This window comes from Ambystoma mexicanum, chromosome 13 (genome assembly GCF_040938575.1).
Source record: "Ambystoma mexicanum isolate Mex_15411 chromosome 13, UKY_AmexF1_1, whole genome shotgun sequence".
NCBI classification, from domain to species: Eukaryota; Metazoa; Chordata; class Amphibia; order Caudata; family Ambystomatidae; genus Ambystoma; species Ambystoma mexicanum.
In genome coordinates, this window is record NC_090938.1 from 579,104,052 (window position 1) to 579,121,225 (window position 17,174).

Consider the following 17,174-nt stretch of genomic DNA (forward strand, 5'->3'; position numbering starts at 1 on the left):
TCTGCAAAGACCACTACCTCACCCTGTGTTAAATGCATTTGGTACGAGTCTACCGCTATGGTATGCCCTTCTGGGCGAGCCCACTAGCTTTGTGTCTTTGCATATGGGTCTAGCCCACTGCTCCTGTTCCCTATTGATTGTGCCCTGTTGGACTAGCATATTAACCATGGCGCCTACATCTAGGGATCTAGCCTACGGCACCCACTGAATGTGCCAGCCTATTAGTTCTATGTCCTTGGGACTAGCCTACTATTCATCTATTTGAATGTGCCATGCTGAACTTGTGTTTTAATCACTGTGTCTACACCTAGGGGATTAGCCTACTGCACCCATTGAAAGTGCCCTCTGGGATCAGCCTCTCAGTATTGCGTCTATGCCTATGGGACTAGCCTACTGTTCCTTATTGAATGTGCCCTGCTGCACTAGCCTACTAATCACTGTGTCTACACCAAGGGGACTAACCTACTGCATCTACTGAACGTGACTTCTGGGATCAGCCTCTCGGTACTGTGTCTATGCCTATGGGACTATGCTATTAACCACTGAGTCATACACATCTGCTCCATCATTTGCCCATCATGCTGATGCAGCTCATTGTTCTCTGTTTTCTTACCTTACTGGAGAACTTGCATGCTCAAGGTCTTATACTCGCATCGCACTGCTGTCCCCACCACTATCCCACCTTTACTAAAACCTCCAGGTACATTCTACCACTGCCACACTGCTGTACGATCCACAAAATGTCCGAGTACCCCAGTACTCCCTCCCCCAAGCAACATTCACTTCACATGCCCAAACTTTCGCCCAACTCTCGGTTCATCTCCTCCAACCTAGTATCCAACCCGTACCTTAACTTACCAGCCCTATGGCTACAGCACTTTGCTTCCAAACTTACACCCAACCAACCATGCCCTGTTATCATCAGAAACTCTAGACTCAGATCCAGATTTCAACATACACCCCGCCAAATGCATATTTCGCACCCAACCTCGGAAGTTCCAACTCCCTCTCTACCACCAGATCTACATAATACCCTCAAAGAAACACAGATCAAGGGCGCTCTCATTAATGCCAGGTCCCTCCCAGCCCACGCACTGGACATCGCGGACCTTATTACTACCCACAACCTCGACTTCATTGCTATCACTGAGACATGGCTTCATGCCGCATCTGGCCCATTCCTCTCCCTCGCTCTACCCAATGGATACTCCATCATCAGATGTGACTGCAATTCAACCCAGACTAAAGGAGGTGGTGTTGTCTTTATACACAAAGACAATGTCAACATTACAATTACCTCCAACTCACAAATCCCCTCAGCTGAGTTATCCTCCGTCAAACTCGCTATCGCTCCTAACAAATCTTCTACTTAGCACCTCGTATACAGACCCCCAGGCCCTCTCGAAACCTTTACTGAGGATCTTGCATCCATTTTACTAGAGAAAATTAAAACAACCTCCCAAATCATTCTACTAGATGACCTTAACCTTGGACTTCATGACCCTAATGACCAGCCTGCATTGGAAATCAATAGTACCCTGTCCAACCTAGGCTTTACACACTGTGTATGTGAACCTACACACAACCAAGGCCGAACACTCGACTGGGTAGACGACCTTAACTGCAACATTAATCTTGAACCGAACACTCCCTGTGCGTGGTCTGACCACCGCATTATCACTTTCAACAACCTAGCCAATAACTTGCATACTAAACAGGACATTGCGCCAGCCATATTTACAAGAAACAAAAAGGATATCACACGGGACAAACTTCTCCCCATCATTTTTCCAACGCTTAACAAAATCGCACGATCATGCACAGACCCTACCACCTTTGTGGATGCATACAACTGCACCATGCTTAAGGCCATTAATACTATAGCCCCCACTAAATGTAGGAAACCTAAACAACGTGTGCACCTCAACGCCTGGTTCACCCCACAACTGAGAGCGTTACGTAAAGAAAAACATATGGCTGAAACCCGCTGGAAAAGCTTCCCCTGCCTCGCTAACAAAGACAACCTCGTAATTGCTACTCTCAATTACAAGGAAGCTATTCTCCAAGCTAAAAAGAGACATATAACACACGCATAACACAAGCCGAATCGAACACTAAGGAGCTCCTCAAAATCCTGAAGGAATTAGAATCTCCCTCTTCCCCCGACACGTGTAGTGAAGACAGCGCGTGGTGCGCCAACATCCAAAAAGCACTGTTAGACAAGAGAGCTATGCTCCAGTCGAAAATCAATATTAAAAAAATGCCACCAAAACGTTATAGTACCTAATCCTTCAACCACCCCATCGGCTCACGAGCAGGCACCATTCAACTAATCACCACTTACTATCCTTGATGTTGAAAATATCATCAGTAAACTCAAACCCTCCAATTGTCAGGGTGATACGTGTCCCACCCCCATCATCAAGGAAGCTGCTCACAAACTAGCCCCCTTTATCACTGCCATTATCAATTCCTCCTTCAATACGGGTACTGTCCCTGACAAACTCAAGGACGCTTGGGTCATTCCCCACCTAAAAAAACCAACACTGGACGCCACCATACCAACCAACTACAGACCCATCACCACTGTCCCTTTCATACTCAAGATCCTAGATCGTGCGGCTTATCTGCAGATTCAGTGCTACCTGGAATCTAACAATCTCCTTGGCCTAAGACAATCCGGCTTCCGCCGTAGGCACGGAACCGAGACTGCGCTTCTCGACCGCAAGACTCAAATTGAGGACCTTAAAGATAATGGCAAAGTAGCCCGGTTACTTCTTGATTTATCAGCGGCATTCGATCTTGTCAACCACCACATCCTCTGTCAACATCTCGAAACTGCTGCGCATTTCTCGGACAAAGCCACTACCTGGATCAGATCATTCCTGAACAACAGATCCATGAGGGTCTTCTCCCCATCCGCCGCGGCCGAGCCATCACCAGTCCTATGTGGGGTCCCACAAGGATCTTGCGTTTCTCCCACACTCTATAATGTGTTCACTAAGCCACTATTTGACATACTTGACTATCTGACACCAATTATGCTGATGACACGCAGATACTCATTCCAATCACGGGTGACCACATCATAGACACCAAGGCCCTGAACGAGGTCTATCAAATCATACAGGCTTGGAGGACCCAGCATGAGCTCTGTCTTAACGACGACAAGACAGAGCTCCTCATCCTTGGCTCACGGAATCAGATTAACAAATTGGACCTGGCCTTTAAAACCTTTAGCATTGATGGTAACACTATCCAGGTCTCTAACAATATCAAAACCGTTGGAATTTACCTCGATTCCACACTTCCGCTCAACCGACAACCAATTTCGTCATTGTAGCCTCTGCATACACCTGCAAACTGATTTCAGCCTGCCGCCCTTTCCTTACCACACCCAATTGCATTACTCTTGCTAGGACCTTGGTCATGTCCAAACTAGACTACTGCAATGCACTTTACTTAGGGACTAGTCAACGCAACTTAAACAAACTTCAAGTTACACAAAATAACGCCATCAGGGCTGCCCTCAATATCCGAGATCTGCACATATTTCGCATATGAGACAAAAGCCTTCACTGGCTATCGGTTAACCAAAGAATATCTCTTAAAACACTCGCCCTCACACACAAATGTGTGAACAACCATGCCCCTGCCTACTTGGCAAACCGATTTACTCATCACTCCTCAACACGCCCTTGGAGATCTGCCCAAATGCATTGCCTCAATATACCAAGATACAAACTCCAAAAAGCGGGCGGGGCTAGCTTCCCTGTCCTTGGCGCTAAACTATGGAACTCACTGTCTAACACCATTAGGAATGAGCCATCGTCCCACTCCTTTCAACACAACGCCAAGACTTGGCTGGTGTCCCTTGATGTGTAAGCCATCATACGCTACTCATCGTGTAAACTATAACTATGTGTATATGTACCCTGCTGTTCATCTGTAAATTGTAACATAAGATCTGTGCTCTTGATGCTTGTAAATATGTATATCTGTACCGTGTTTATTGTACCTTGTTGTTCTCTGTAACTGTAACATGAGCTATGCGCCCAGATGCCTTTGGGACAGGCGCGCTCTACAAATAAATCAAATTCAAATACAAATGTGCAATGATCAAAAACAGTTACTGTACATCATCAATTATTAAAGAGATTAAGACAATTCCTTGTGACACCAGCATGTTTGCTGACAATAAATTACAAGGACTACGTTTAGACAAAGCTAAAGCAGATTTAGGAAGTAAGGTATTCACTGATGGACTGACTTATGTTGCACTTTTAAGAATATACAATCAGTTTTGAATAAAATAAAATCACTGTACAGAAAGCATGTATCAAAGAATAAACTAAATTACATTCTTGATACACAACTAACTCATCACAATTTGTTTCACAAAGAAACAAAGCAGGAGTCAGAGCAAAAATAACATTGAGAAATAATTAAACTGAAAGAGAAAAATATGATTATTGCACCCTCTTGTACTTGTATGTACTGGCGAACAGAGTACAAAAAAGCCCTCAAATCTTTCTTAAATGAAACAGAAATACACTCTTACTATAACGTTTGTCACATTAGATTTAGTCTTCCAAATATCACCTCTAATACACAAAATTAAACTTCCTTCAGTACATGAGCGTTAACATCACTATAAACAGATATAATTACCATTACTGGTGATTCTGTCAATCTCCATGCATGTACTCCTGTGTTTTGAGTCATTGATCATCAATATGAAAATATTTACAAACAAGAAACATGATCCATATGTACTTTCACCATCTATTATTAAAACCGTAGGAATACCAGACGCAATATAAACTGGATATCTGGGATCAGAAATACATACCTTAAACAAGGTCCTTTGTGTAAAGAAATACAACAGCAGCACATCAATAATAATCCATGTACCAAATAGATAGTTACTTTTAAAGAACTACTCTCATATACTTTGTGACAAGATGTATGCCCAATGTAGAAAGTATTAACATATCTAATCAGTCTAGTGCTTTATTCAGAACAAATCATTGAACTAAAGCTGATTGACATTGTAAAATACATTTTGCAAAAGGAGCAAAAACCAATATGCAAAAAGCAATCCTGACCTAAGCACATACACTATACAATCCACACTATAAAATCCACCATTATTGCAACACATAAAATAAAATTAAAGCTAAAATCTATTGTTCCTTACAGTATCATATATAATCCATTAACTAATCTACTCACAAAATAATTGTTTTTGTATTGACAATCCTTTCCTGGGAAATTGTGTGATTGCCCACGAAATAGCTGTAGAATTTGCCAAGAGTAAACATAAAAGCTGAATAGCATTGTCTCAAATTTCTTCAAACCACTATCGGAAGCAGTGTTTTAGATTTTACTTTTTACAAAATAAAAACAGATGGAAAGCACTTTCTGGTGTTTTGGGACAATTGGGAAATGTAATTGAAACACTCAGATTAATTGGTGCAACAAATTCCAAACTGTTACTTGTAATTAAACAAGTAAAATGTAATCTTGTGATATCACATTTAATCCAGAACTCTATTTTAAAGGATAAATATGGGTACGGTAATGTAGCACTAGAAGAACAAATTATTTACCAACTGTAACGTTCTTTCGATTCAATGTTCCTCCCACGCATTCCTCATCTTAGATCTATCCTTACCTTCAGCTTTGCTGCTTCAGGATTTTTTTCTCTCTCCACCAGAGGGTGCTCCACTCGAGGCTGCGGCGTCACTGTCCTTTGGCGGCCTCGGTCGAGCGTCAACGTCATCCGCTGTATAAATGCCTCGAGCGCGGCCGTTGGCCTCAGTTCTGTTTTTTCATATATTTTAGCCACTGGATTGTAGTTAATGGCGTGCCTCTTTTGACCCAAGCCTTAAAAGAATTTAGAGTGTAAACACGTAAACTGTACAGTGGGGTAGTCTGGGAGGGCCGATGAGGAATACGTGGGAGGAACATCCAATCGAAAGAACGTTACAGTTGGTAAGTAACTTGTTCTTCAAATGGATTGTGTCCTCCCATGGATTCCTCATCTTAGATAGACTCCCAAAGCAGTTTTGTATTGGAGGTGGGAGTACAGAAATTTTAGTCATGTACAGAATGAAGTACTGATTTAGTGAACAGGCCTCCTTGTGAAGAAGTTGAATCTAGAGCATAATGTTTTATAAAAGTATGCATGGATGACCATGTGGCTGCTGCGCAAATATCTTGCACAGGGACACCCCTTTGGAGTGCTGTTGAAGTTGCCATGCGCCTGGTTGAATGAGCCCTCAGCCCATTTGGAGGATCTTTCCCAGCCAATCTTTAACATTCAGTTATAGCCAAAATTAACCATCTAGATAATGTTTGCTTGGTCACGGCTAGTCCCAATTTGCGGTCAGTGTATCCCACAAAAAGTTGGTCACACTGATGTAGTTTTGCCAATCTTGAAATATAGAAGCTAAGAGCTCTTCTAGGATCTAATCATTGTAGCCATTCCTCTTCCTTACTTGCGTGAGGAGGAGGGTAGAATGTAGGCAGTGTTATTTTTTGTGATGGGTGAAAATCTGAGGCGATTCTTTGCAAGAAAGAGGGTTTTACTCTAAGGACCACTTTATCTTTATAAAAGATGGTGTGAGGAGGCCCACTAGAAAGTGCCTGCAACTCACTTGCCCTGGGGGCCGATGTCATTGCCACAAGAAGTATTGTTTTAAAAGTAAGGAGCCTTAACGGACAAGAATGCAAAGGCTCAAATGGAATGCATGTGATGAACTTTAGTACCAAGTTTAAGTCCCACACAGGAACCTGAAAAGGTATTGGAGGAAACACATTATTTAGACCTTTTAAGAATTGAATTATTAAAAGGTATCTTAAAGTAAGATTCTTCTTCTGAGGGGTGCTTAAAAACGGATAGCGCTGCTAAGTGACCTTTTATCGTGCCAACCTGGAGCCCTAGGTTAGCCAAGTGTAATAGAAAAGATAATATTGTGGGAATATTACACTGGAACGGGTCCACATTCTTATCTCTGCACCAGTTACTGAACTTGTTCCAACGACACTGATACAGAGATTTTGTTGCAGGCCTTCTGGCCGAAAGCAAGATCTCCATGACATCATCCGGAAGGTCCCAATCCTTATATCGCAATGTCTCAGAAGTCATGCATGAAGGTTGAATGTGTTGTCCTCTGGATGGAGAACGTGACCTTCCTCTTGCGAAAGAAGATCCTCCCTTTTTGGAAGACGTATTGGAGGGCGGATTGACATGTCCAGAAGATCCAGGTACCACGTTCCCCTGGCCCAATCCGGGGCAATTAGGATTATGGTTTTCCTGAACTTTCTCAACCTCCTGATTACCTAAGGGATCACCGGGACTGGGAAATGCATACAGAAGTGGAAACTCCCATTCCACTACAAACGCGTCCCCTAGAGCTCCTCTTAGGGGAAATTCCCTTGAGCAGTACAGTTCGCATTTCCTGTTGAGACTGGTTGCGAACAGATCCACTTGTGGGGTTCCGCAAAGGGCGAAGATCTCTTGAAGGACTTCCTGAGCTATTTCCCACTCGTGGGAAACTGTGCTCTGCCTGCTTAAAGCGTCCGTCGCTGTGTTTTGCTCTCCGGCTAGATGAACCGCCGACAGAGAGATCCTTTGTTGTATTGCCCAGAACCAGAGCTGCATTGCTTCTCTGCACGTTGTTAGTGACCCTACTCCTCCTCTCTTGTTGAGGTAGTACATGGCCACGGTGTTGTCCATCATTATCTGAACATTCTTTCCCCGTATAGAGGGTAGGAAGGCCTTCAGTGCTAGTCTGATTGCCCTCAGCTCCAAATGGTTGATGTGTAGTTTGGACTCCGATTCGTTAGACTTCTTTTGAGGTGGTCTGGGCTGCATTCTCAAAATGTTTTAACATAGATGCTCTGAAAGCTTCCCACTTTCTTGGGGTGTCATGTCTCGATGGACATGTTATGACTTCCTCAGACTAAGAGGAAGAGGAAGAGGGAGACCAGTGTCGTCTTTTCTTCACCTTTTTAGAGGAAGAGGAAGAGGAGGAGGACTTCCTGGATCTGCTTCAACTTCGCAGATTCCTCCCCCACTTCCAGGTTAAATACTCATTCTTTTAAGACCTTATGGGTCATCGACTGACAGGAACCGCACTCATCTATACGGTGGTCGGAACCGAGGCACCACAGGCAATTCCGATGGGTATCAGTTAGCGACATCTTTCTCTCACATTTCTGGCATTTCTTGAATCCAGTCTTCGTTGTGGAAGGATTAGATGAAGACGACATTATTCATATGAACTGAAGCACCGTTTTATCGATCCAAAGCAAAGCTAACGGAAAAACGGAACTGAGGCCAACGGGCGCGCTCGAGGCATTTATACAGCTGATGAAAGCGACGCTCGACGGAGGCCGCCGAGGGACATAGACGACGCAGCCTCGAGTGGAGTGCCCTCTTGAAGAGAGAGAAAAGATTTACGAAGCAGCAAAGCTAAAGGTAAGGATATATCTGGCAGGGCACAATCCATTCGAAATTGCCTTTATTGCAACAAATAAAGGCTTACTCAATTCTATGGTCTTCCCTTGCAAGCTTTAGATCTTTTTGAGATCAACAAAAATTGCGCAGCAACCTTTTTTTCTAGTCTGCTAGTGTGTTCTACCCTACAAAGAAGTTGTAATTTGTGTACATATTCCACCCGTGGTATCGACAGGGCCCTATCAGATTTTAGTAGGTTGCTTAGGATCCGAGTTATCAGCTTGGTTTTCTGCTCTATCATAGCTCTCATAACAATTGACATTGGTGGTAGCCTAATTTGATTCTCTAAATAGCATAACACAATCTAGTTGTGTGATGCAAAGATTGGAGTAGAGTTAGGGATAGCTAACAATCTCTTGCAGAATTGATTTTATAGTTTATGTAAGTCGTCTGCACTTTAGAAACCCCAAAATACCATGCCACATAGCACAACCGACTTTCTCTCTGCCTCTGAGGCTCCTAGCAACATTTTTAGAGGCAGGGTCTTCAATTCTGCGACAAAAGAAAAATACCCAAAATTGCATGGAACATTTTAATAGCTTACTTCTCAACATGAACCTTGGTAGTACATTTTTGGGAAAAACAAACACCAGATACTCATTCAATTGAACACTGTCAATTGTAAACTCTCCAGCATGAAAAAGCTCCATGTTGTCTTCACGTCTTTCACCAAAAACTAATACTGCTGATTTTCCTTGCATCTATATACTGTCCCAGCTCATTCAAGTATTTTTCATTTGCAGCTATTAATTTTTGGAGGGAATATGGCGTCCTGTTTTATTTTATTGTTTAAAGCACAGACCTGGCTTAAGAGCAGCAGCGTGCTATTCAGCGTGTGGGGTAACCAGCGTTTGGGCTGGACCTCTTTAATAGTAGCGCAGTACTGTGGGTTGTGGTCTGTGCATCAGTGTTTGCATTCATCGGGATAAGTCCTTGGTTGGGTATTGTTGAAAGAGCCAGGTTTTGATAGATTTGTGAAATTGGAGAATTGTGGGGGCATTCCAAGCCTATACAGGGACTGAGTTCCAGAAGGTGGGTATGTTACAAGAGAAGGATTGTTTGCAGGTCCTCTCTGCAGACGAGTTATGATTCAAGCTAGTTGGTCGATTTTCTATATGAGGAGCGTATGACACCTGTGAAGGCATCAGCAATTAAAGTTTGGGCTACAAACCTTTATTAAAAGACGATGAGGTGGGGAAACGGCCTACTTTGCCCTATGCTAAGGTGGGATTTCCCTACCTAAACAAAGCTAAGAATAGTCTGTGTCAGAAAGTCCAAAGTAAAGATCCATCCGAGTCTAAAACGTTTCCTTGCCCTCAGATCTATATGTTCAAACTGTGTAGGAATGTCAGCTCCAAATGAATTACCGTTCCAACAAAAGTTAAGAGCTTCTTCTAGCTCTCGTCAGAAAGGGACTCTCCCTTCCCCGGGATTACAAATAGTTCAATGTCACTTTCAAAAGGGGTTCCCTTCCCCAAGCTTTCAAGTCTCTCACTGTTTTCATAACAACACAATTCCTCTGGATTCTTCCCAGCTTTCAGGCTCTTGTCCCTTTATCAAAATCATAAAGTTACACTGTAAGTTCACAATGCACAGATGTTTCTGTATATTCAAGGATGAATGCATAGATGCTTAAGTGGATTCTCTTGAGTGGGGTGTATTCGGTATAGGCGCAGTTGTCGGACAACACGGTCCACCCATTACAGGTCACGCAACCGACACACCCGAGTGGCTTCCTTTTCACAGTTTCACCACCACTGCTTCAGTTGAACAGTGGTATCAAAATTATATTCTTGCAATCTTTTCCAACACTTATCTTGCCACTATTCATTTGAAGTATCCCAACCTCATCATAGTTTTGCCACGACTTTGTACAATTCCTCTTTTCATTATGGCTTCATATTCATTTCAAATGCTTGCTTTCTTCAATATTATCTGTTTCAAAGTTCCTTTATATCAGGGAACATTTTCCTCTGCATTTCATACGTGTGGCATTCACTCATTATCACTTTCCTTTGGTTCGGTATTCAAAATGCTTTTCATTCCTCTTCAATAATAATGAAATGCCCAATTCCCAGTTCACTCTCCTGCTGGGAATTGCCCTCTGCTCATTCACTTTGAACATTACTGATTTTCACCTTTCTGAAGTGGCAATCACACTGCCTCCGTTTGAGCTCGCTCCCTCGCGAGCGGTCCAACATTCTGTTTGCACGCGGCTCGCAACACAACGTCCCAGATTCACACAGCCTCAGTTGACACATCAGGGATGCTATCTTCGGTTGTCCTCCACCGCTCTGGTCGTTTCTTCGTGGATACTGCTCCCAGCTTGGCAGGCCCCACTTCTCGGGTCTCCATCACCTCAGGCTCTTGGAGAGGGAGTCCCCTTGACTCCTGGGGGTCGGCAGCTTGCCCCTGTCTCAGGAGACCTTCCGACAACACCAGCCACAGTCTGCTTAAGCTGCAACGACTCAGCAGCACCACAGCGCCTCCGACACACATCTCCCTCCTTTTTTATGGCCTCTCCATCTGTAAGCATTCCACAGGAGCACCCGCTCTCTCCTCCTGCTTCCTCATTAGCCTCACCTGAGTGGGCGATATATACCGCCCCTTTGCCTTCAGGTGCAAGCTGTTCATGTTGATTACTCAATGGTCTTGGTACTCGCCATCCCTCTTCCTTGTCCTAGTACCAGAGTGGTATTTTTGTGTTTGAACTAATAAATAAAGGATGCGTGTTCCTATGTGGTCTCTTCCTCGTCTCAGTACTATAGCAGTGTTCGTGTATGTTTGGGCTAATAAAGAATGGATGAGTGTTCCTGTGTGGTCTCTTCCCTGTCTCAGTACCATAGTGGTATATATTTGGAGGGGATCTTCTGACACAATAGGGAAGAGATTGAAAATAACCCACAAAGGCCTTAGGGACATCAGATTCCTGATGAAAGGGAAATGGGGGATACTGTGTGTCACCCATGGGTGCCTCACCCCTACTACCCAATTCTCCTCCTCCCCCCAGGTGATCCTCCCTTGCAAATCCACTCCCAGGGTCAGGATCCAAAAGCGATGGCCACCTGGGGGGAGGATATTTTAGGGAAAGAAGTGAAGACGACCTCAGATTCCTCCCACACCACATATGTAGAGCTTACCCACCAAGTACGCTGGTGTGCTACGCGTGACTGCTTTGGAGAAGATACATGCAGTCTTTTAGAGGATCCTGGCCTGGAGACGAAGCCAATGGGCATATAAATGGGTTGATTCGGTCACATTTCTATGCACTCATAACAAGGCAAGCTGCAGTGTTCTGGACTGCTTTGAGGGGGCCAACTGAGCGGCAGGGAGACCCGTCAGGAGGGTGTTTCCCTCATTGATGTGTGGGACTACAAGGGCCTGCACTATGGTTTGGGAGTCCTGCAGTGGATCCATGGGTTTGATTTGGCAAAGGGTGGACGGTTTGAATCAGTCCTAGCTAAAACAGCACTCAACTGCGCAGGAGAGTACAAGGATCCTAAACCCTTTCAAATGTGGTACATCCACTGATACTATACACAATGTTTGATGGAAAGTATGTGTTAATAAATTGAACTAGAGAGGTAAAAAACATCCTTATCTCGACCCCTCTTTTTGCTACTAAATGTATTTACTCATTTATAACGTGCCCAAATGGCCCATAGGCATAGGAGCGCACAGACACAAAAAGAACAATTCATTAATGACAGGACCGACACACAAACAGGAACAATTTAAAGAGAACATATGGAGCTGAAACCAAAGATAACAGAACTATGAGAAAAGATGTGTTTTCAGCAATGGTTTGAACTGCTTCAACAATTTGGAGGTAGTTTATTCCAAAGGGCCGGAGCTGAGTAATAAAAGACTATTTGGCCACCCTGCTGTAAACTGAATTGAGGGGTAAGCAACAGACAAGAATTATTCGACCTCAGAGTCCTGCGTTCTGGTAGCCAGCAAACTCTATCCTTCAAATACTTTGGGCTTGCACCAAAGAGGCATTTGTGCATCATAATCAGATTCCTAAAAAGAATACGAGATCTAACCGGAAGCCAGTGCAGCTGTCTCTGCGCCTCCAGGACATGGCCCTTACGAGCCAGGCCCTTTACGACTCGAACAGCTCCTTTCTGTATAATCTGCAGTCTAGTGAGGCTTTTTTGACTGACTCCCTGCTGCAAGCTACAACCATAATCAAGTTTTTAGCAAATAATTACCACAGCAATCATGGCACAGCTCTGCTTCAATACAAAAGGACAAATCTGTCCAAGCAGCCTGAGGTAATAAGAGCAACTGGAACCAATGCTGCTGATATAAGAGTCCATTCATAATCCGATGTGCATCTGGGTATACCCCAGAGTTTGAACTTTATCAGATACCCTAATGCAAGCACTAGCAATAGCACATTTATTGTAATCAAATGTTTTCAAATGGACGAAGTCCCCACTAGAAGCAGCTCTGTTTTCATGTTATTTAACGCCAGCGAGCTGTGCACTCGCAGGGAGGTGTGGGGGGGGGGGGGGAGGTTACTCTTCCTCCTTTACTGCACCGCACAGTTGTGCCGGTTTCATGGATGTGTACAATTACAAGAAATACGTCTTTAGGCACACCCTTTTCTGCTAAAATGGGCCAAAGTTTTTGTCTGTTTGCAGAATCAAAAGCCGCAGCCAGATCCATAAACTTCACATATAAATTATCTTCTTGACCAAATATGTATCTGGCTTCGAGTGAATAAAGATTCAGTATTTGACAGACTGTTCCAAGTCAGGTCTAAATCCCAACTGAGTTAAAAATAAAATGTCAATATCATTTACCCAGCTTTGAAGTCTCTCCAATACTACCTTCCCAAAAATTGTAAAAACATTATCCAGGAATGATAGTGGTCTAATTACTAGGGCTCAGCGTGCTTCCATTTTTATACAGAGCAGATGGTATCTTCCAGCTTTACGGGTAAGAACCTTTTAATACCCTAGTGAGTAATGGGGCCCACATTTCACTAGGTGCTCTAAAAAGATCAGAGGGTAAAAAAAAAACACAAGTTTTAAAAAATAGGTCCCTGACTCTTGCCTAGTTTAAAACTGTGCTTAAAATCATGCAAGCAGAGAACAATAAACATATAAAAAATGAGTTTGTATAAGGTCTGCTTGGTACACCTCAAAAGTAAATTAAATAAGGTCTACTTGGTACACCTCAAAAGTAAATCAAGTTAATCATTAAAAATGATAAAATAAATTTAAAAATAGGCATGTGCATTATAATGAGCATGGAGATGGATGTCTATATGGTACAACTGATAAGTTGCGCAGTGTAATGTGAACAAGTTATTACCTACTAAGTAAATGTTAGCGTATACCTCTACAATTCAACTGCATCAAAACCAGCCTTGTGTATAATAAGAGAAGATGGTTTTCTACAGACACTCACTACATTACACTACTACTGTTCCGTACATGCATTCACTAATAAAAAACAGTAGTTATTCTACATATTTCCTTATGAGCGCTCACTCAGCAAACCAGCAAATGTTCAAAGGGAAAAAAAGAAAACAAAGATAACTTTAAAAGGGGCTTAAGAGCTATTAAAGTCCTTTGCTGAAACAGTCACTGACATTATGGTCGAGGAGATGAAGTGAGACTATTTTAGTTGAGGAGTAAATTGAACACTCCTTGGGTAATGAAAAATGTAGTCTGTTGGTTTGGAAAAGAAGTTACTATCACTTAGATTCGCAGATGGTAGAGATGGGCACAAATGTGGGAGGTTGGAAAATGTGAGTGCAGTACGATTTTAGACATGGTTATATGTGAATAAGGATGAAGTGAGTTCGGAGTGTGTCACTGTACTAATAGTTTTCTGCTCTCCCTGTTACTGTAGCCCAACAAAGTCACAATTTATCAGACTATCATCGGAATATCCCCCCCCCATAATGATGAGTCTTAGAGATGACACAAAATACATTTTTAATATTATCATCTTTCAGTATTTTTACTATGTTGGGACCTCTCGCATTGAGGGATTTGCTTGTGTAGTTTTACATTTTTAAATAGAATAAAAGAACAATACAATATATGCACTATATACTTTGGGAAGACCTGCATACCATAATTGTTAAAAATGATAAGTTAAATATTCAACAATGAAAAGAAAAAAAAGAAAAAGAAAAACAATGAAATCAGTGAAAAAAATAAAAGCTTTTACTACCAACCGACTATTTAACTCTTTATGTTGTAAATGCCATTAGGGTTTTGCCCACTATTAAACAATAAAATTAACAGTATACATAAGATAACATATAATGAACAAATAAACCAACCTTATTGTAACAGGTTATGAAGATCATTGGATTTTTTTGGTTGTAGTTTGTGAAGTTATTTACTATAATGCCAGTTTATGGGTGCACGTTTTAAAGGTTATTTAATGTAAGGTGTCATTGTGGATGTAAGATTTCTGGAAGTTTAATAGAAGCCTAATTGAGATGTGCATTTTTAACATTTATTGAATGTTTATTTTCAGTATGTGGCCGAGAGGATAGCTCAGGGGCAACGCGTTGGTCTCGAAAGCAAGACAATGCATATCAACACAGGTTCAAATCCCGGGCTTGCGCTTAGAAACTTGTCCCCGTTATTAAGTGCATTACAAAAGAACAATTATGCTGTTCTTGTGTAGTGCCTTAATAGTTAATTATTTGCTGATTAAATTATTTTGGTCATTTATGAGGGTGATTTAAGGTTACACCAATGAAGGTTTATTTGTTCATGTTATGTACACTTCAAGTCCTTTTTCAGTTTAATAGTAGGCTACTTCTTAACGTTAAACTTTAAATGGGTTTATAAACTTTTTCTTAAAATTCTCTATATCAGTATGTCTTATGACCAATATTGTTTACTTGCATACATGGATGTAATTTACATATTGCATACGGGTTACATGCATATGGAAATTAACATCAATGTTAGACCCAAGTTGACACTGATGTGAGTTTTTATGTATAGTAGTGTCTCTGTACGAAATATATATCTCCTTCAATTAAGTTTATAGTTTGCATAGAAGAAGTCCATTGATTTTGAGCCCATGTCATAATAGCGTCATGTAGTTAATTCTTTTAATCAGTAGTAATACTACGAACTCAAAAACGTTATGCTTAATCCTTTGTAGGTGATCTATGTAACCTTCCTTTTGAATTTCAAAATCTAGCAGGAATTGCAAAGGTTTGCCAGCTCTGATTTTCCTCCAAGTCTATAACTGTTGTGAAGCGCAGCAAAGGATAAGGTGATTATCTAGGTTTATACATGTGGCAGTTATGGATAAAAAAACATAGGAAAAATAAAGAAGTACTGTACTAATTTTGGTTAAAATATTCAGAATTTGAACTGTTTTTGTTGTCCAGTGCTCGGGAAATGTATTGTTGCAAGTGAGAACCGTGCAGAGGGGAGAAGGTTCTCCCTTTGACAAGAGTGTTGTTGGGCACAAAGTGCTATTGGAGTCTGATATGGGGACATAGGGCAGCTCCTGAAGAACACAGTCTATGGATAGACTTCATGGAGACTGTCACGCATTTCTTATTTTTTGTATTCCCTCTACATCAGGCAAGGAAGGCCTGGTTTAACCCTTACTGATTAGGGCTAAGGTAGGGACTGTAAAATTGGGTGGTGGTACACACTATTTAATCTGAATTTACGGGGTGCTATAGTATGCGCAGAACACCTGGTCAAAGAGGATCAGCAATTATTAACCATAGCACACACTGCAAATTTGTTGATTTCCATTTATTTGGCTCTATATGAAGTATCTTCTTTTGGTGTCTCGGATATTATTTCATACATCATTCTTCCTGTAACATATATCCTAGAGTAGAATTCACATGCAAGACATTACTGTATAGATTTTATTGTTTAGCACAAAATGTCCTCTTCATTTCGTACCACTAATATCCCCTGTGGATTCCCTTTTGCAAGTGAAAGCATCATACAGTATTTTATAGGTCGTTTGGTAGCATCAGAAACTGAAAAGGTGGCAAATGCATCCATTGTAAGAACAAACGTGTTTCTTACCCAAAATGACTCCTTGAGCTCCTCTGTAATAACTTGGAGTTAAAGTTCTGAAGCGCTCTTGTCCAGCTGTGTCCTGAAGGAAGTAAACATTGTACAAATCCATGGTCATTAAATTTTGAAAAGGGCACTTGCGCCCAAAGGAATTCAGAGTACTTTGCAAAATAGGACTAGTTTGTAGAAACGATGAAGCAGTTCACAATGTAAATAATTGACAACCACACCGAAACATTTTCACTGAGGCTTAAACAATTTATGGAATTTAGCAGGCCGTTGTTCCAATCTTTTGCACCGAGGGCACAAAAGCATAGAACACTCGTTATTAGTTTGATTCTCATATCGTTAAGAGACTAAAAGGAACATACTGTGCGAAACATGTAGCACCAATATATATGCCTCAAGAGCCACGCGTATATCTGCTGTTGCCTAGGCAGAGTTTCCATCTCATTGTGTAAGGGTTCCATTGTGCTCTAGCAAGATCTGTTGGCAATCTTCTGCATTACTGCATATCACTCTGGTTTTCCTCAGAATATTATTGAGATGGATGCAATGCAGACTACAGCTATCGTGTTGAACAAACTTATCTGGAGTAAATATCCAAATCC

General features: G+C 41.9%; 1 protein-coding gene across 1 annotated transcript in view; it reads right to left on the minus strand.

The window, feature by feature from the left end:
• Nucleotides 1–17,174, minus strand: part of LOC138521507 (ras-related protein Rab-18-like) — a 609,882-nt gene that overhangs the window by 297,018 nt on the left and 295,690 nt on the right. Inside the window, exon 4 of the mRNA XM_069634405.1 lies at nt 16,573–16,645. Coding sequence (XP_069490506.1) covers nt 16,573–16,645 — 73 coding nt within the window. The remainder of the gene's footprint in view (nt 1–16,572; nt 16,646–17,174) is intronic.